The 21,520-nt window shown below is 37.2% G+C and overlaps 1 protein-coding gene across 2 annotated transcripts in view; it reads left to right on the top strand.

Annotated features, from left to right (window-relative positions):
• nrp2a (neuropilin 2a) overlaps nt 1–21,520 on the top strand; it is an 87,376-nt gene that overhangs the window by 62,853 nt on the left and 3,003 nt on the right. The window contains exons 11-16 of one of the 2 annotated variants that reach the window (XM_065254161.1): nt 836–919; nt 1,065–1,226; nt 4,315–4,574; nt 5,748–5,841; nt 8,481–8,513; nt 18,783–18,842. In XM_065254161.1, coding sequence (XP_065110233.1) covers nt 836–919; nt 1,065–1,226; nt 4,315–4,574; nt 5,748–5,841; nt 8,481–8,513; nt 18,783–18,842 — 693 coding nt within the window. Of the gene's footprint in view, nt 1–835; nt 920–1,064; nt 1,227–4,314; nt 4,575–5,747; nt 5,842–8,480; nt 8,514–14,566; nt 18,699–18,782; nt 18,843–21,520 lie in introns of those variants that run through there. The other variant, XM_065254162.1, reaches the window with a different exon arrangement.

Genomic DNA, 21,520 nt, shown 5'->3' with positions numbered 1-21,520 from the left:
GAGGAGAGGGATGCGCTTAGCGATAGGGCACGGGAAGTGATATTAGCTAGTTAATTGCTTCAGAAAAGGCCATGGCATTACAATGACAAATATCACCAGCTGTGTCTCACCTTTTATGAATTCGAAATATTAATGTATGCGCCCAATTGCTTTCTTTGCAGAAACTCACGTCTGACTGACCGATCTGTGCTACATACAAGTCTCAAACCTTTATACTTCTTGCAAGGTTTTTTAGGCAATATTAGGATATTTCATTTATTAAAATGTTGAAATGTTCAAGCAAACACATATCTATAATAAACGTTGTTTCTCCTTGAAAGCAATGATATTAAATAGAATCCAAATGCAGGATTTTCCTGGATGTTAGCCAAACCAAACCAATGACCTTTGCATCGCTAACACAATACCGATTAAGCTATGTGCCTAAGCATTATAGTTTAAATGTTTATAGTGTATATGGGCATGCTTATATTTAATGTATATTATAAAAACATTGTCTGCCTTAAAGCAACACAATCCACATCTTACTTCGTCATTTAACATAGATGTAAAAAGCCTAGATGGTGCAGGAGCTAAATTGTTCTTTGGGGGTTTATATTTAAAATTCTGTGCACATTTACAGTGTCTCGGACCTCTGCTGTGACATAAATTTAGAGTTCGGCGCTTTATGATTTCATTTATGAATATCTGACTCATGGCTGACTGTATAATTAAAATGATTTATACAATGTGTTTCATTGCACAGTCACTCGCAAACGGGAATCTCATTTGAGATTCAAAAGTAGTCTCAACCGGTTTAAGATGATAAGATTATTAATTGCGTGTCTCCCTGCAGAAACCTCCACGCCAGTTATGGAGACATCGAAACCCACTCGGCCGTCTCCTGTGGAAACCAGCACCACCCAGAAAACCAGTCCAGGTTCGATCCTATCAGTGATTTCTTTATTTTTGCACATTGATTCGGCTGGGGTGAAAGGTCACAGCTCAGTTTATCTCGAAGCACTGTTAGCTGTCCAGAGCTAATAAATATTAATGTAAATGCATTGATGTGTTTTATCCGTTAGTAACCAGCGCAGCGTTGCCGTCTCACAAAGGGCTGTGCGATTTTGAGCAAGGATTGTGCGGTTGGACTCCCGACCTGGATTCCGACCTTAGCTGGGTTCTTCACAGCTCCAGCAAAACCACAGCCTTGGGCCAGAGTCAAGATCTCTCTATGGGCTCCAACAGTAAGTAATACACAAACACACACACACACACACACACATTCGCTGATCTGAGCTAAGCCCATAGCTAAACTATATTCTCAAACTGCTCTCGGCACACTCGTGTGACCCGGCACGCTGGTTTCCACATGCCAGCCGCTTGAAATCCAGAGCAGGAAAATGGGATGAACGCTCAGCATGCTGTCTCTCCATCTCTGTACTTCACAAACGATACCACAGTCCTTCTATTTCTGTCCCATGACACATGACAATTAGAGACGGACAAAACATGGCAGTAGAGACAGAAATTATCTTGAAATGCTAAAATCATCATAATCCCTAATTGCTTTTATAAAATAGCGGCTGCGATATAATTAAATGAAGTTAATGTTTAATAAGTAAATGCATTAACAAAACAATTATTGTCACGTAAAACAATTCATTGTTGTGTAAAGTAGGGCTGTGTGATTAATCGTAATTGATTTTCGATTATTAAAATTTTTGCCTTAAGGAGCTCCTATGGTCCGATTCACGATTTCTTTTGGTCTGCAAGTGTGTATTAGTACATGTTAACGATATGCAAAAGGTACAAATCCCAAAGTAAACGATCACGCGAGTTATCATCTCCAATTTAAATCTCTTTTCTTGGACTACAATGAACACACGGATTGTAGGCAACATTTTACTTCCTGGGATTGGTGATGTAGAGAAGATCGACATTATCATAACTCACATCCTGTAAGTTAACTCCTGTTAGCATTGCATTGTGAGCGAATCTTTCAAACATGGTAAGGAGCGTCACATTTCCGGCTGATGTCAGAGGTATTCAGGCCAATTACAACGTACAGATTAGCTGACCAATCAAGGACACAGCTCATTTCAATGCGTAATGATAGGTGCTGGTAAATCAGCTCAACTGCAACAAGTCAATGACGTTAAAGCTGCAGTCTGTATGTTTTTTGTTGTTAAAATAATTGAAAATACATTTTTGAGCAAGTACATAACCAACCGTGTTTAAAACATTCTCTTTGCATGATTCACAACAGTAAGCAATAATGTGTTATATTTTGAGTGATACTTGTAAGTTTTCACGGGAAAAGGTTGGAAAAAGCACTTTTTTGGCTCAAACACAGAGGGCGATAGAGAGGCTAAAACTACAGGATGCAGCTTTAAAGGAATGCTCCACTTTCATAAACAAATCCTGATAATTTACTCACCCCCATGCCATCTAAAATGTTTATGTCTTATTTTGTCCAGTCGAGCAGAAATTACGTTTTTTGAGGAAAACATTCCAGGATTTTTCTCCATATAGTGGACTTTAGTGGCCCTCAACAGTTTACCATTTCAGTGCAGCTTCAAAGGACTCTAAACAATCCCAACCAAAGCATAATGGTCTTATCTAGCAAAATGATTGTCATTTTTGCAAAAAAAAGTACTTTTAAACCTCTTTGTCTTTGTCATGCAAGACATTTTAACAGGATTACGTAATACGTAGGTGGCACATCACATGGCTAGTGCAAGACAAGAAGTTGGGGTTTAAAAGTAATTTTTGGTTTCGCAAAAATGAGTTCCACTACAAACATCTTTCATGACATGGGGGTAAGTAAGTTGTCAGAATTTTTTTTATCAAAGTGGAGTAATGATTTAAATATCTGTGTTAAATAAATTGTAATCACAGCAATCACAAAAATAATTGTGATCCTGATTTTCCCATTTTTTTTAAATGCTTATGTATATGTATTGTCAACTGCATCATTGCCTTGTTGTGTGATGAAGATATTTTTTATTGTGCATGTAAGGAAAATAGCAAACTTCGCAATTTCTATATTTGGAGATTCAAGACCCTATTACCAAGTGTTAGTTATCATTTCCAGCTGTCGTGGCGAAGAAGGGTCAATCTAAGTATATACTAAGTATTGACTTCAAACATGTCGATTGTTTTTTAGAAAACCATATTTTCTTTTCTCCAGCTGCCATCCAGGCGGATTTTCAAATAGATGTCTATGTACGTTTATCCTTCAAGAGATCATTATTTATATATTGTACTTTGGATCAAAGAGGGATTAAAAAAAAAACACACATTCGCTATTATACTTTTTTTCATATCTAAGAAGTTAACACCATTTTACCCTAAACCTGTTTTAAATGTATTGCCTTGGATACTTTAAACGCTCTTTCTGGAAGATTTAACAACCAACGTCGACAGCTGGAAAGTGTTACAAGCTGTTTTTGACAGTTCTTAATGTGTTTAATGCTCCTGGAAGCCAATTGGCTACGTGATCTGATAAAGTCGGAGGTCACACGCCACACTCTCATCCAATAGGTTCGCTTACAGAGATGCTAGCTTCCACCATGTGCTCTTTTTTCGAGAACTGTTTAACCTTGAAGTGTCAAGAAAGATCATTCACAATTATAAAGCGAGATAAAAGAATTCGCACCTGTCTCCCTGCTCTTTCCTCACTGTGGGCATCATTCCTTGCCCCCGCTATAGAGATGTCAAAACGCTTTTTCGCGTTTCCGGCTTAGGGAACAGATGCTACGGCCGCCCTAAAATTGTCTACTGTCGCTCACAAATGACACTAATAGTAATGACAGGGTGCTTGACTTTTCCCACAATGACACACTTGACTCTTCTGTTTAATAACACAGCATGTTGTTTAGATAAATGGGAAATGCACGCCACTTGGAAACGCAGTTCGGGTTCAGGAAGTGTGCAGTTGTTGCCGTCAGTCACTGGGTATTTGATAGGTCGGGCACACGTGCACACTACATAAGCCAGACGGTTAAAATGTCACATGCTTAGCAGGAGTCCTTCCCATGAAATCTGTTGTAGGGGCTATGTAATTTGCAATTACGAAGACCCGATCGAATATTCATTAAAAACGTCTGTGGCTACAATGGGATGTGTCGTGACCAAAACGGGGTCACACATGTGTTTTGATAAGGGTTGAGGACAATTTTACCAAAATGATGCTGTTTTAGTTGACAATAAATGTGTAAAACAACATTATTTTTACATTTTTTGTGCTAAAAGTTTGCATACTTCATAGCCACTAACTGCAACACGTCTGATGTTACTTCTAAAAAAAATATTTTGTCTGCTACCTCACAGATTTGGGCAACTATCTGTATGTTGAAGCCAGTCCTGAGACTGTGGGTCAAAAAGCTCGGCTGGTCAGTCCCAGTGTGGATCCGGACACCGGACCTATCTGCCTGATGTTCTCCTATCAGCTGGAGGATCATGGAACCCTGAGGGTTCTGCTGCGGAACAAAGATCAAGAGGATACGATCATATGGGCCCTTCATGGAGACCAGGGACCCACGTGGAATGAAGGACGCACCATCGTACCTCGATCGCCAAATGAATTTCAGGTAAGCAGTTCAAGGCTACATAATGATTTGCATAAAATTTAATAAACAATTATATTAAAAATGTATTTTATTTAAATTATATTTAGGGCATTAAAGGTGCAGTGTGTAATTTTTAAAAAGGATCTCTTGACAGAAATGCTAAATAATATACAAAGCTTTATTTTCAGGGGTGTATAAAGACCTTTTTACAATGAACCGTTAACTTTTTATTGCCTTAGAATGAAACGTTTTTATCTACGTACACCCTTACGTGGAAGTCGCCATTTTGTGCCGCCATGTTTCTACAGAAGCCCTTAACGGACAAACTTTTTTTACTAAGTTGTCTTCGACGATGTCATTTTTCCAGTGACGGCTATCGTAGCTTCTCTATGCATTTGAAAAGCGATGGGTGAGCAGTGGACTGAGCCGTTGGTTGCAATTCGCAACCTCATCACTAGAAACCACTAAAATTTACACACTGCACCTTTAAACTAACAGGCAATTTAAAACGTTCACGCATGCGCATTGTATCAAAATGCGACCTACGCACAAAACATCAAACATCCGACGGTGCGCGTACAGTGCACGAAAACTATTCTGATGACGAAATTTGCGTTATACGCACTGTACACAGAGCCTTGCGTATGCGTAAAAAATGAACTATACTTCTAGCTTTACTAGGAATCATTAATGTATTTAATAGTATTTATTTAACATGAATTTAATAAAATTTAGACAAATTAATTACATAGTCTGTAACTTCATTATATTCCTATAAAACCTTTAATAAATAGTTACAACAATAATTAAATAAAAACTTTTAATTCATGTTGGAGTGTAACCAGGTGTACCAGGTTTTCACAGCAAAACCTGCCCTATTACTTAAAATTAGCCCGAAACTAGTCCAATTGTGTTTCAAGGAGGTTCTCCTGTACAAATCGCGTTCTGGGGTCAAATCTGTGTTTTTGGCAGGGCTAAATATCACATAATTGAGGTCACATAAACCTGTGGACATGAAAACAATCACAGCAACAGTATTAAAGTAGCCCAATTTCGCATGAAAATCACAGACTTGGCAACCCTGGGTGTAACCAACATGGCCGCCAAGTGAAATGACACTATCGATATCTTGAGAAAAAAAAAAAAGATTTTCTTTGATCTCTTATCACTCATATAATCTTTTTCACCATCCAGGTTGTAATCGAAGGGTATTTCGAGGGCGCCAAGGGTCACATCTGGATCGACAACATCCATATGAGTGTGAACACACCGTTGGAGGAGTGTACTCGTAAGTGTGAACATTCAATTGTCATCTTGTCTCTCACCCTGACCAGTTTTGTCCTTGTACCCATGTACTCATGTCCATGTATTTTCATATTCATTTGCAGCTCAAAAACTTTAATCGATTAACTGGATTAAATCTTAGTGTGAACAGGTATGGCTGTTACCAATAAAGCCAAATAGAAATGCAGCCGTAAAGTGCACACTACATATCATAGCACAGTTTTGGTGTTTTTGTCCTCTCATAGGCACATTTGCCCCAAGCGCTGGTTATTTTCTAAACGTGAGTCTGAGCAAACCTAAAGCAGCAGTAGCAGTCAGCTAGCGTCTCTCAAAATAGATTTTATTACTGTGAAAGGAGAAACGCGCACCAAATAACGCTTCTCATTGTTTGCCATCAAAGCGAATTGCAAAATCAAATCTAGGCCGTTGATGCCCCTGGGTCCAGACGCTAATCTATGTTTCATTATTTCTCCATCACTTCTTTTCTGTGTTTGTAAACAGGAATTACTTGACAGGCTGTGTATTTTGCAGAAGGATCTTTATTCTACAGAAGCTTTGGTTTAGGGTTTTATAGAGATCAGAACATGACCATGTGCTCGCCGCCGATCCGATTCCCAGGACGTTACGCGAAACCCCGATTTAGTCATTTTTGGCTCCCGGCGTGGACGGTTGGCTCACACAGAGCCGATGGGACCGGGTTCATTCTGAATCCAAAAGTTGGAAAGCTCCTGAGTCCGTGTTTGCCATACGCCTGCTCTGAGTCCTCCCAAAGCATGCTGGGAGCGTTCTTATCGACCCGTGCAGTTGGACTTAAATACACGGCGATCTTCATGGCTCTCGCCAAAACGAAGTCCCAGAGCTCACAGCTCTTCATCTATTTCTAATTGTTTGCTATTCAAGAATGCGAACACTGTATGGGGGATGAGATGATTAAGTATGTTGTGTTTCTGTAGCTTACTTGTTAGCATTAGCGGCGCAAAGGTCATGGGTTTGATTAAAGGGGACACACATACTGATAAAAAAAACGTACAGTAAATTGCTTTGGATAAAAATTTCTATCTGATGCATAAATGTAGATGTCAGTAAAAGTACACTGCAAAAAAATATAAAATTCAAGCTTAGTATTTTTGTCTTGTTTTCAGTAAAATTATCTAAAAATGATTAAATTAAGATGTATTTTCTTGATGAGCAAAATGACCTAGAAAAAAATTATGAAAAGAAGGGAAACTTATTTCAAGATTTTTTTCTTATTTGATTGGCAGATTTTTTTGCTTGTTTTAAGCACTAATTTAAGTTTATACACTGCAAAAAAATATTTTTAAGAAAAAGAATTCTTAGTATTTTTGTCTTGTTTTCAGTAAAAATATCTAACAATTCTTAAATTAAGATGCTTTTTCTTGATCAGCAAAACGACCCAAGAAAATAAGTCTAGTTTTTAGACCAAAAATATCAAATTTAAGTGATTTTTGTGCATAAAACAAGCAAAAAAATCTGCCAATGGGGTAAGAATTTTTTTCTCGATTTTTCTTGAATTTAGTGTTTAAGAAAATGTTCAAGAATTTTTTTCTTATTCCATTGGCAGATTTTTTTGCTTGTTTTAAGCACAAATTTAAGTTTATACACTCCAAAAAATTATTTTCAAGAAAAACATTCTTAGTATTTTTGTCTTGTTTTCAGTAAAAATATCTAACAATTCTTAAATTAAGAAGCTTTTTCTTGATTAGCAAAATGACCCAAGAAAATAAGTCTAGTTTTTAGACCAAAAATATCAAATTTAAGTGATTTTGTGCATAAAACAAGCAAAAAAATCTGCCAATGGGGTAAGAAAATTTTTCTTGATTTTTCTTGAATTTAGTGTTTTTAGAAAATGTTCAAGAAATTGTTTCTTATTCCATTGGCAGATTTTTTTTTTTTTGCTTGTTTTAAGCACTAATTTAAGTTTATACACTCCAAAAAATTATTTTCAAGAAAAACATTCTTAGTATTTTTGTCTTGTTTTCAGTAAAAATATCTAACAATTCTTAAATTAAGAAGCTTTTTCTTGATTAGCAAAATGACCCAAGAAAATAAGTCTAGTTTTTAGACCAAAAATATCAAATTTAAGTGATTTTGTGCATAAAACAAGCAAAAAAATCTGCCAATGGGGTAAGAAAATTTTCCTTGATTTTTCTTGAATTTAGTGTTTTTAGAAAATGTTCAAGAAATTGTTTCTTATTCCATTGGCAGATTTTTTTTTTTTTGCTTGTTTTAAGCACTAATTTAAGTTTATACACTCTAAAAAATGAGCAAAACGACCCAAGAAAATAAGTCTAGTTTTTAGACAAAAAAAATCAAATTTACGTGATTTTTGTGCATAAAACAAGCAAAAAAAATCTGCTTTGCTTGTTTTATGCACCAAATCACTTAAATTTGATATTTTTGGCCTAAAAACTAGACTTATTTTCTTATGTCGTATTTCGATTTCGTCCATGCTCTCTGATGTAGGTTATTCCTCATTTAATGATGCTCTTTCGACCCAGCTCATGTTTTTAAAGTACCACGAGTTTCATACACTAGGTCACGGTTGCCAATTTTGAGCTAACCTCGGATGGCGGATTAATATTTTGCTGTGTTTGTTTCTCTTTCTCTCTTTTCTCCATCCAGAGCCTTTCACGGCGTTCCCTCCGGACAAAACCGGTGAGTCAAAAATCTTTGCCTCGGGTGTGAATGTTTGCACTTTCTGCCCTCTGCTCTGCTCAGCAGTTATTGTTTACAGTAAAGATCTAGGATCCGTTTTCACCTCTCAGCATGTGATATTTATGCAGTGACTTAAGGAGCCTGGGTTTGAGTCGGTTATTTGAGGTGACCGTTGCGTTCCTGCCATTTGAACGGTGTGGTTCTCAGTCCTATACTGTCGATCTATGAGGTTACATGTATTAAAGGTCCCATTCTTCCTGTGTTTTTGAAGCTTTGATTGTGTTTACAATGCGCAATATAACATGTGTTCATGTTTCATGTGTAAAAAACGTGGTATTTTCCACACAATTTACTCTATAGTGCTGTTTTCACTGTCCTAAAAACGGCCTGATGTCTTTCTTGTTCTATGAAGTCTCTCCTTCAGAAATACGAAACGAGTTTTGATTGTGTAGTTTGTTTAGTGTGTTGTGATTTGACAGGAGCTTAGCTTAGCCATAGCCATTTGAGCTTAGCTGGCGACTGCCGTATTCCTGTGGGCGGAGTTTAGTCAAAAACTAAATATTGACATCATTCAACCGCAAAGAAGAGGGCTGTAGTTCAAACCCCCCATTCGCTGTAGCCTTTAAGGATCTTCGCTGTTAAAAATATATATATATATCGCTTTTGAGCTTTATCATTTTGCAGGTATTATTTATGCTCTAACAGCAACATTACACACTAACTAAAGTTTGAAAAATGGGATCAGGAAGAACGTGACCTTTAAAACAATGAAAACAACTTTTTAGAAAGCTATCAGTGACAGAGGCATGGAGATTTTTGCATATGTGCATGTTTTAACATTTTATGTTATACTACTAACCCTTTTGAAATTTTATATTTGGTGAACAAAATGGCAGAATTATTTTTTGTGAACATTTCATTCAATTTAATTCAAGTTATTTTCAGAATGAAAATGTATGTGAAAGAAAAATGCGCAGAAAGTGTCAGACGATCGTTTACAGCCATGACATTTCATAAAAGGACCACTCTGATTGGTTGGATCTTTCTGGGTGACACATTCATTTAATCCAAAGCGATTTACAAAAGTTAAAAAAACAACAGTAATTTATTTTTGAGGCAGCCTCACAAGATGAGTAGCTTAAGGTTTCTCCTCAAAATTATATATATAAAAAAACTTTTTCAGTATTTGCAAACCACCTGAAAAGACAAAAATGGCAAAAGGTGTGGAAAACCTGGAGCATGGTGAATGAGGCAGTGTATGTGTCAATTTGTCAGATTGCCCCCAAACCAGTCATAAGGGTCATTTTTCATTTTTTTGAATGAATAAACTTTCCATTGATGTTTGGTTTGTTAGGATAGGACAATATTTAGCCAAGATACAACGATTTGAAAATCTGGAATCTGAGGCTGAAAGAATTACAATATTGAGAATATCGCCATTGAAATTAAAGTCCAAATGAAGTCTTTAGCAACACATATGTATTACTAATGATGAATACATTTTTGTTATATTATAGTATATTTTCAAATATCTTCATGAAACATGATCTCTTATATCCTTAACGTGGGTCACACCAGCCACTTTTGAGGCATCAAAATCATGTCTACCGCGCCTAGTTTGCCACTAGAACAGTTTGAGTTTGCTCCGCGCGTGAAGTTCTAGTCAGAGAGACATTCACGCGGAAATTGTGTCATGGGAGGGGCTTCTGCAACTCCGCTTGCTTCCTGTAGTCATGTCACTACTAGAGCAAGCTCCTGATTGGTTAACGCGGCGCGTTTTTCCGCCAAAGTTCACATTTTTTAACTCGAGCGTTTGCCACGGCAACGCTCAATTTGCGGCATTTGCGGCAACTACCTCCCACGCTAAACACCTCATTCGTGCCGCAAGACCTAATGTTGGCTATTGCTACAAAAATCCCTGTGCGACTTATGACTGATTTTGTGGTCAAGAGTCACATATTGTTAAAGCAGACCTAACAACCTTATGCATTATATTTTGGCCATAGAAAATGATATATAAACCCGCATTGACCAGAATATCCTAGCAGCCCACCAGCATGTTAGGATCTGCAAAACAGTGCCTCCACTTTTTCTCTATGATGTGAGTGTCAATAAAGGACAGTCAGTCTCGCTAATGATTGTCTCAGTCATCTTTGGTGGCTGAATATAGCATAACAAGATGTCTGCCTGTGCTGGGTTTCTCTCAGATGGCAGGATTGCATTAGAGACCCAGGCTGGGTCTCGTTGAAGTCCCAGGAGAACCGAATTTTCTGTCATTCTTTTCTCCTTGCACAGTGCTTACTAATCCCTCAGACAGACAAAGCCGAGCTGACAGGAACTACTGCTTCTGCTGGTTGTGTGATCGAAATATTTGTTGCTATTTTAGTCGGTTTCTGCCGTGAGGTAGGGTTGTGAGTGTTTTCAATGTGGCAGATACTTTTCCAAGCTTTTCAAATTTGAATACTGGTTGGTCATTCGGTAGTTTGAGCTCATCGTGACTGGTGAAACTTTTGTTTTTTCCCAAGTGTATATCAGAATGTAAATATTCATAATTTTGGCTAAAGGATGCTGTAGGATTTTCACTGGGCATCAAGTGATGACATGTTACCGCAATTGTTTACCATACAACGAAATTCTCCAAAAACCGAAACTTCAAAACTGACAGTTTTAAAAATGCATAATAAACAGGAGAAGTTTGGTTTGTAGTATCAATAATCTATAAATGTTTTATTTGCACCAGTATTTCAACATAAAGCAGATTGTGGTTGGCACACGATTATCCTGTAGTCTGGGTCATGTTTTCCTCTACCTTAAGTTGATTTGTGTTTTTGAAGATGAGGGCATGTCGTGTGACCTGACCACCTTGACATATCTGAATTTGATTTTCAATCTTTCTACATGCACCGTCGGAAAAAAATGGTTAAATAATGGTCCCAAGCTGTAATTGGGGCTAAAAGGTCCTAAAATGGTACTAATACACTGCAAAAAAATGATTTTCATTTTCAAGAAAAAAAATTCTTAGTATTTTTGTCTTGTTTTCAGTAAAAATATCAAAAAATTCTTAAATTAAGATGCTTTTTCTTGATGAGCAAAACGACCCAAGAAAATAAGTCGTTTTTAGACCAAAAATATCAAATGTAAGTGATTTTGTGTTTAAAACAAGCAAAAAAAATTGCCAGCGGGGTAAGCAAATTTTTCTTGAAATTTTCTTGAATTTAGTGTTTAAGAAAAATTTTCACGTTTTTTTTTTTTGCTTACCCCATTGGCAGATTTTTTTGCTTGTTTTCTGCACAAAATCACTTAAATTTGATATTTTTGGTCTAAAAACTAGACTTATTTTCTTGGGTTATTTTGCTCATAAAGAAAAAGCATCTTAAAGGTATTGCGGAGGATTTTCTTTTTCCGTGTGGATCATCAAGACTATTGGTCCTCTTAGTTGTCAATCAGGAGTGTTGCGCAATTGCATTTTTTAAAAAAGTGGAGAAGGCGGTTTGTTTCTAAAATTCGAGAAAATCCTCCGCTACACCTTTAATTTAAGAATTTTTATATATTTTTACTGAAAACAAGACAAAAATACTATTTTTTTTTTCTTGAAAATCATTCTTTGCAGTGTAGTAAGTCTTTACACTGCAAAAATGGCTTTCTTACTTAGTATTTTTTTCTTGTTTTTAGTACAAATATTAAAAAATGCTTTATTTTATATGCTAAAATTCTGCCAAAGAAAAAAATTCAAGAAAACAGATTATTATGCTTTTACGCTAGTTTTTAGACAAAAAATATCAAATTTAGTGATTTTGTGCATAAAATAAGCAAAGAAATCTGCCAATGGGGTAAGCAAAAAAAATCTTGAACATTTTTCTTAAACACTAATTCAAGAGAAAATCAAGAATTTTTTTTTGCTTGTTTTATGCACAAAATCACTTACATTTGATATTTTTAGTCTAAAAACTACATTTATTTTCTTGGGTCATTTTAGAATTTTTAAAGGAACAGTATGTAAGAAATTTATATCAATTAATCATAAAATGGCCCTGATATGTCACTAGACATTAAGAAATCATTTTCATTTCAAATACTTATATCACTGACAACACTGGTATGGCCAGGATATTGTCATATAAAAAGTGGAGTTGCAGCCCTCAACTGATGTTTATGTTGTCATTTTGTGTATTGGCCACCAGTTGTGTGATTGCAGTACCAGTTTTAGCCACAAGTTTTGTGATTGCAGTACCAGTTTTGGCCACAATCCTACATACTGTTCCTTTAAATATTTTTTAGGGATGCACCGAATACAGGATTCGGATTCGGCCGAATACTGGGCTTTTTGACGGGGTTCGGATTCGGCCGAATCCTAGATTTTTTTTCCACCGAACCGAACCCTAGGCTTGCGCTACGCAGGTCGACGTCACGCGGCTGTAGATTACACACATCGGGTGCTGACGTGGAGATGAGCTTTTTCTTTCGGTGAGCCTTAGGGGCTGGACACACCAAAACTTTTAAACACGGCTGAAAACGCCTTGAGGACGCCAAATTCCAGCTGTTTTTCAGCCGAGCGCTTGGTAGCTGTGATGCTTCAGCTGTGAGCCGGTTGGTTGCTGTGGTAATCTCCCGCCCCTCCTCCACTGTAATTGGACGGCCGTGTGAAACCTGACATTGACGAGCGGAGCTTCTCACTCAAAGTTAAATATTGTTTTCAGCACGGAGCTGCTTGCTTACTGTAAAAACGAGCGTGTCGCAACGCATCGCTTTCATTATGCATAGGCTTATAGTATTTGTCAAAATAGTTTTTCCAACTTGTCATTCTGGCATAATGTACAGTTAAAATTAAATAAAATGAAAAATACACTATTGTGGATGTTGTTTAATTCATTAATGTGTTTTACTGTGTTAATGGAATAAGGATGCGAGTAGGATTCGGTATTCGGTTTCGGATTCGGCCGAATCTTAAACGGTGGATTCGGGATTCGGCCGAACCTAAAAAATCTGGATTCGGTGCATCCCTAATATTTTTACTGAAAACAAGACAAAAATACTAAGACTTTTTTTCTTGGAAATCATTTTTTGCAGTGTAGACAAAAAAATACATCTTGATGTAATAATTTTTAGATATTTGTACTGAAAACAAGACAAAAATGCTAAGAAAGAAAGTCATTTTTGCAGTATAGGTGCAAAGGTGTACTTTTGGAAAAAAATTTTGACCATTATTTCTTACAGTGTAGTCTAGTGACAGACGGATTTAAATCAAAATTGCATAGAGATGGAAAGTGCTTGCTCCGTAATGCCGAATGCATCCTTACCGCATGATTATATAGTTGCGTTTAATTATCCACTTTTTGTGACACAGCTCACAATTTGAGAATTAATGCTTAAATTTTTGTATGTATGTATTCATATAATTTCCAACAGTTATGGAAGATTTGAAGTTAAATGGTGTGAAGTAGTGTAGATTCCCATACTTATGTTGTGTTGTGAGATTGTTTGCAAGACCCAGGACTATTACAGAATCCTGCAGTGATCGATTATCAGCAAAGGGAGATCAGACTGCATGTGCCTCTGCTTGGCAATACAGCCTCTTGTTTTGAATGCAGCCCCATTGTACCCCCGAAAGATAACATTTGAGAGCCGTTTACCCGACTGCCCTTTGAGTACTCCTGGAGAGCCACTTCATCCAAAATCTAGCATGCCAGCCAAAACCTGGTCCAGTCTGCTGTATCGTATGATATGATTACATCATGTTCACTCCCCAGGACCTAAGCAGGGCAGTCTTAATGTGCGACATGCTTGGACTTTGACGCGGTTGCCTGTTTGAAAGCACGCTACATAACTGCACTGCATTCACGCCCATTGTTTCACTGTACACGCTGCTTTCCCACGCAAGAGTTCTTAATAACTTTACCTCGACTGGTGATTTCGAACAGTGAAACACTTATGGGTTGTTTCCGGTTTAGAGCATGGAGCTTACAGCATTATGCATTTTCACGGTATTAGTGTGCTTGCATTTGACCATAGCAGTAGTGTGGAGTATTATCACAGTTTGTATATCTCTCCACCAGGGGGACCCCTGCCTGGCAAGAGTGAGCCGACAGATACGATGTTAGTACTGCCCACTTTGCCCAACTGGTATTACATAATGGCAGGTGGAGGTGCCATCTTGTTCCTGGTCGTTGTCGTCCTCATGGCCGTCTGTTGTCGACGTCTTACGGCCAGAAGGAACCAACCCACGATGGCCTACTACAGCCCCCACAATGCACATTACCCAAACGGTGGTATGCACCGGTCCGGGGTTACACCCAAGTTGACTGTATGGGTTGAGAAGGGCGATGGAAATTCCTACTGGTGAGAGACCCGGACTGAGGTTTAGAAGTTTGCTTGGAAAGAGACCTGAAGAGTTGGTTATCGGAGGTGCACTTCTCTCCTACCGTTATGGTATCTTTCCTTAACATTGGATGTCGTGTCGGATGTATCCAAATGATACCAAAACGAGGCCAACGGTTGTTTTTTCGGTTTCTTGTTTTCTTCTTCTTTCTGTGTCGGATACTGACTGTTTGGGTCATGGAGTCTTACTGGTGTGCTCAGCTTGTTTACCACGAAATCTAGCCAGGCTGTCTTACCGGCTGCCTGCAAGAACCTTCGGAGTGGATTTGAATCCAACCTTACAATGGACGCCAAGCGGATCTGTTGCCAATGACCTTAATCAAAGGCCCAAGACTGAATTTGATCCAGTGTTCTGTACTGACGTTAAGTCATTGTGATGGGTCAAGAGCTGTATTGAACATGCTACGTTTGCACTTTGATTAGTCCCCGAGTTTGATTACGAATACCTCTTAACCTTATTCTAGCAGAACATGGGACCTTTTTCAAAAGAGTCGATAGGATGTTTTTTGATAAATTAAAGCATAATGTGCTTTAAGGACCTCTTACAATGCAAGCATGATATCCTTAGTAAAAAGAAAGGGTGAGGGATTGCCAATATGTTAAAAAAGGTAAGGCAGATTTTTGCATGTTAACAGCTAAAGTTTTTGAGTTAGGTCTGATGAACGGATTCACCTGATATGAACGAATCTCACAAAGCCCATGCCATGCAAACACAATGAACATCGTCTTAAACTCAAAATCGCCGTCTACTTATGTTTCTGGTCTTCATCAGTGCATGTTTTTTTTCTAAAATGATTTCAGGATGATCTTAACCAATAGCCAAATTGCCTTAAGCTATTGTTGTTGGGACTATTCACAACAAATGGTTTCTAAATTTAAACAGTGTGGTACTATAGAGTTCAGTTCATATATGTGCTACAATGAAGAGATGTCGCCACTTTGAGATAAAAGAGAATCGTGAGTGCGGCTGTGATGGGGTGTTAAAGTCTTTAACTTGATACTTTCGAAGTTCTTCTTTGTGTCCAACATTTTTGGCCAAAAAAGCCCTGATACTGCATAGGCGTGTGTTATGCTGAGCAAACGCTTGCTGGTGTTAGGGGTTCAAAAACAAAGACAGCTGTGTCCCTTCCTTGTGTCTGTGGGATGAGGAAGCACTGAGCGCCGGGGTGGGAGTGAACTTTGTCTAGATATCCACACATGGTAGCAATTTCGGTTCAGGAGAGATCAGCAGTGAATGGTGTCCAAGACAAGCATATGGTTTTTGACAGCTATATGGATTCATATATTAAATTGAGTTGTCATTTGAGTAGATAATAATCTGTTCTGTATTGGGACAAGGAAAGGATCATTACAAATTTAGTGGTACCATGGTACAGTGATGATTTTAAAGTATATACATATATACCATGATCGTATATTCATATAGCTTCCCAAAAAGTACCAAGCTACTGCCATTGTATTGTACATGGTTATATATAATATCCCTTTATGTGCATCACTACTGTGAAATTTTAGGTTTAGTACCATGGTACTTTTTTAAAAGGACTGTACCACGCATCATAACCATTGTGTTTTAGACATGTAGCATGATACCAACATGGTAATTTGGACATTGAATGATGTGTTCAAATTATGTCAAAGATTAAAGGGGGGTCCCCTAGCTAATTAGATGTGCTTTATCTGGGGTCCCTCAGTGCTAATAGGAGATCCGGGACCACCCCAGCCCCTTCAATTTGAACTCTCCAGTACCACATCTCATACTGTATGTTAGTGTGCTGTTATTATGGTACCATGTCAAAAAACGGTTGGACATGTTGCCTGAAAGCATAGTTCACGCAGAAAATGATTTTTTTATTTTATTTTAAAGTAAAGAGAGGTCTTCTTGTTCACAACAATAGTTTTGAGTTAGCGAAGAAAGAAAAGAATAAGGATGATGGAGACCCTTGGCTCTTAAGGGTTTTTAGCCCTATTTCCTAATGCCTGGTGGTAAGAGATGTTTTGGCACCGTCACGCAATGTGCTTTTAAAGCAGCCACTTTATCGCTCCGTTCTTCCCTAAACCGTGATCACACATTCTTTCTCTTAATATTCTTTAATTAGTTAATGGACCAGATACCATTTATTAAAGCTGCTGTAGGCGTTTCGCCCCCCACCCTGTACCTCCTGTCATCTCTAGAAACTGCATTAATGAGCGCAAGTGCTCTCCGGAGACCCGCGCCTGTACCGTGCGTCACCCGACCGGGATTAATGCCAAACTGCCATTCTTCTCTGCCCTCAAATGCGCCATTTACACAACACTGTGAATATAGTGAAACAGGACTGCGTTTAATGTTAGCGCCCCTGCGGATGTGTCCGTAAATCTAAATGACTTCTGAGCTACTTTTAAATATGGGTGTCGTAGAAGATTCAAAGTAAGGTGGGTTTTAGACAGGCAGCTCGCACATCGATTTCTTCGCCTTCAGACTCCAACTCAGTCATTTTTGGAATAAAGCAGCGCTGTTTCTTAAAGCCATTTGAAAGTTATGGGCCTTTTATCTTACCGCAGAGCTTGCTGAAGAGATGGTGATTCTTATAAAACAGACTATGAATTTAATCACGTTGAAAATAATGATGAGGACGATAATGCACTTAGCTTTATTGGAAGTACCTTCTAACTGTGGTCAGCCTATACCTCAATAACTTTGAAATTAGTAAATTGTTTAAAATGCGAATGTGAACAGAATATTTTTGCTTGTATGAATTTGTGTCTTGAAAACCTGCTTTTAAAATGTGATAATAAAATCTTATTTTTCTAATCATCCCCTCTTATTAGACCCATTTCTTTCATCGGTTCATGAATAATAGATGTTGCATTTGTCCTGTGTGGTGTGTTTTGTCTGTACTCTGTTTTATGGTCCGTAATGACATTTGTTTATCAACCTAAGGTACAAAACATACTCAATACATGGTTTTGTGCATTGTTGGATTTAAAAATGTTATAGACCACAATTCATTGCCAGTGTATGCATCTGGATTATGCAATGCCACAAGGAGAGGCATAAAGGCTACTTCTATGCTGAGTTTTCTATTTCAAGTTAACTAATTGATTAACGTAGTAAAACTGTCGACATGTCGGTAGCTAGCTACCTGAATAATAACAAATTTCAATGCTTGAACCTTATGCACAGTATAATATGACTGTGTGCTACAGGTCTTCTCTGGTCCAAAGAAATGTACCCGACCCAAAATGATCCAAATCACCTTTTACCCAAAACCGAGGTGCATAAATAATATTTTTAAAGAAACAAACGACCCGAGACAAACCAGAGAAATTTAGACCCGACCCAATCCAGTAGCGCTTTTTTTACCCAAATGTAAATGCAGCCCTGCACGCACCGGTCAGCCGTTGGGCTCGCAACCAATTTGGCCCATTGCTCCATTAATTTTTATTTGTTACCTGACGAACACCAAGGTTACTGCTAAAATCTGCATTCAAAATTGATTGACAGGTCTGGCTCAACAAAAATAAATCTACTGCCAGCCACACGAAGCAGCAAGCGGTATTGGCAAACAGATGGGGGGTTGGAAAAGGACTCAATGCACACACGCGAGATAGTTCTGGTCTTCTACACATTCATTTATATTACCAAAGACCCGAGGCGGCTAATATTATACCCGACCCGTGTCCGAGGCACCTGTAAAACTTTTAGATCCGAACCCGCTCGGGTTGGACCTCGGGTTTTGGATCTAAGTGGACCCTTGAAGACAGTATAACATGACTGTGTGCTTGCTGGAGGAGTATGATTGAATATGATGAAGAAGAAATATTTGTTACATTTTTTTTATTTAAGCACAAAACACATGATGTCATATTAAATTCTTATATTCAATTAGGTCTCTCTGTTTTTATCCACAGTTGAAAAAACTGATATTGGAAATGGTCGTCTCTTCAACAACAGGGACCACATAAATGCAGGTCAGTTCTTATTAACAAAATACATGTCAACATTAAGCAAAACATTTCATAATGAGAGTTTTGTATGTTTTTAAATGATAAATAAATAGATTTTAGAAGACAAAAGTATTTGAACACTTTTTGGTTAAATCAGTTTTGGTGTAGTAACTTTGTTGTAATACTTTGTTGCGTAATGCAAAAAAAGATAAGTTTGTTCAACTTAAAAAAGGAAGTTACCTGATTGCCTTAATTCTACTTAAAAATATGAGTTAACTAAAAAAAGGTGTAAAAAATATTTATATCATATTAATATCAACTTATATTTTTAAGTTGAATTAACTTAAAATTGTAAAGCAACCAGATAACTAACTTAAGTTAAGTTGAATCAACAATTTTTCTAAATTTTGTATTGTTGCAAAGCTGCTTTACAGCAAATACATAAGATGGAAAATAAGGAAAGAAGTAAAAATGAAATACATAAATTATATCATTGGACATTTTTCATAAGATGTACATTAATTCAAAGTTATTAAAGATGACTTTAGTGTTTAAATCATTTTTGAGGTTTCATCCCTTGCATTTTAAATGAATTATAAAGCTAAGCGAAGTTCGCACACATTTATGACATCATTAAAATCCCATCATCTTATCATCATGTTTTGGCACACATGGTAGATCTCCACAGCACATCCGTGCATGTTTATATGGATAAAGCCGATGTTACATTGTGTATGTGGGTGCACGTACGTGTTTGTTCTGACTCGCAAAGCCCTCACCCCGCATTCGGCATGCAAACAAAAAAAGCATCTCCTGTTATCAGACCTTCCGTTCCCTCCCTGCTCCTATCACCCAGTTGGAATTCACTGTGCTCATAAAGATGTCTTTGTTTGGCCTTTTCATTGACTGTAGAAGACAAAGATGAGTTAATTACCCAACCGAAATCTTATAGACCGTCAGCCCCCATCCCTACGTCTTTCTTTATCAAAGTTCCATCTTTTTCTCATATTAAACATAATGAGGTCTCTGTTCAGCTTACGCTCCATACAGTCTGTCAGTCACCTCAGACCCATTTGGTGAGCAAAAGGGAAATTTGCTTTAACAAAATACAACAGATATCAGTCAAGTAGCTCAGCTGGTGTGAGTTTTGGCATCCCAATTAAACCAACTGTAGCCTTGAGCGGGTCACAGGGTGCCACAAAAGAGTTTAGGGCTTTGTTTTGTCAGCTGTTCCTCTTAGACCAAGCCATTAGTTGGTTACATGTTGTTATCAATAGGATTCAATGCTGAGCTGAAGGAAAACAAATACAAATTGGGTGTGATTTAAACAAAAAACACAGTACTTTGATATTTACCGCGGTGTTTCATTGTTACCATAGTCACATTGTATGGAAAGGTTCGTCAGGAAACATTAAAGATACCCATGGTACAGTAGTACCCCACGGTACTTTGATATTTACTAGGGTATTTTATTATTACCATATTCATATGGTACGTATAAGGTTACATTAAGGTTAACCATGGTAATACCATGTTACTTTGATATTTACCAGGGTATTTCTTTATTACCATATTAATGTGGTATTGAAAGGGTATACGTCAAGAAATGTTAAAGAAAGCAGTGGTAAGTCCACGGTACTTTGAGATTTACCAGGGTATTACATTAGTACCATAGTCATTTAATATAGAAAGGGTATGTCAAGAAACATTAAAGAAACCCATGGTACAGTTATACCATGGTACTTTGCTATTTACTAGGGTATTTTGTTATCTCCATATTCCTGTGGTATTTACAGGGTATTTCATTACTGCAATATTCGTATGGTGTTTATAATGTATGCTATGTAAAATTAAAGAAAACCATGGTAAAACCATGATACTTTGATATTTACTGGGGTATTTAATTATTTCCATAGTCACATTGAATTGAAAGGTACGTCAAAAAACATTTTAAAAAAACCCATGGTACAGTAATACCACGGTACTTTGATATTTACTGGGGTATTTTATTATTACCATATTCATATGGTACTTATAGGGTACGCCAAGTTACATTGTGGTTAAACATGGTAATACCATGTTACTTTGATATTTACCAGGGTATTTCATCATTACTATATTTATGTGGTATTGAAAGGTTACGTCAAGAAACATTAAAGAAACCCATGGTACAGTTATACCATAGTACTTTGATATTTACTAGGGTATTTTTTATTACCATATTCATGTGGTATTTACAGGGTAAGCAGGGTATTTCATTATTGGCATATTTGTATGGTGTTTACAGTGTAGGCTAAGTAAAATTAAAGAAAACCATGGTAAAACCATCATACTTTGATATTTACTGGGGTATTTAATTATTTCCATAGTCACATTGAATTGAAAGGTACGTCAAAAAACATTAAAGAAACCCATGGTACAGTAATACCACGGTACCTTTTTATTTACTAGGGTATTTTATTATTACCATATTCATATGATACTTAAAGGGTAGCCTACACCAATTTACATTAAAGTAAACCATGGTAATACCACGTACTTTGATATTTACCAGGGTATTTTGTTATTTCCATATTCATGTGGTATTTATATGGTAAGCAGGGTATTTCATTATTGGCATATTTATATGAGGTTTACAGGCTACGTCAAGTAACATCAAAGAAAACCATGGTAAAACTATGATACTTTGATATTTATTATGG

Source organism: Paramisgurnus dabryanus, chromosome 4 (genome assembly GCF_030506205.2).
Source record: "Paramisgurnus dabryanus chromosome 4, PD_genome_1.1, whole genome shotgun sequence".
NCBI lineage: Eukaryota > Metazoa > Chordata > Actinopteri > Cypriniformes > Cobitidae > Paramisgurnus > Paramisgurnus dabryanus.
This window is presented reverse-complemented; position numbering and strand designations above follow the sequence as displayed.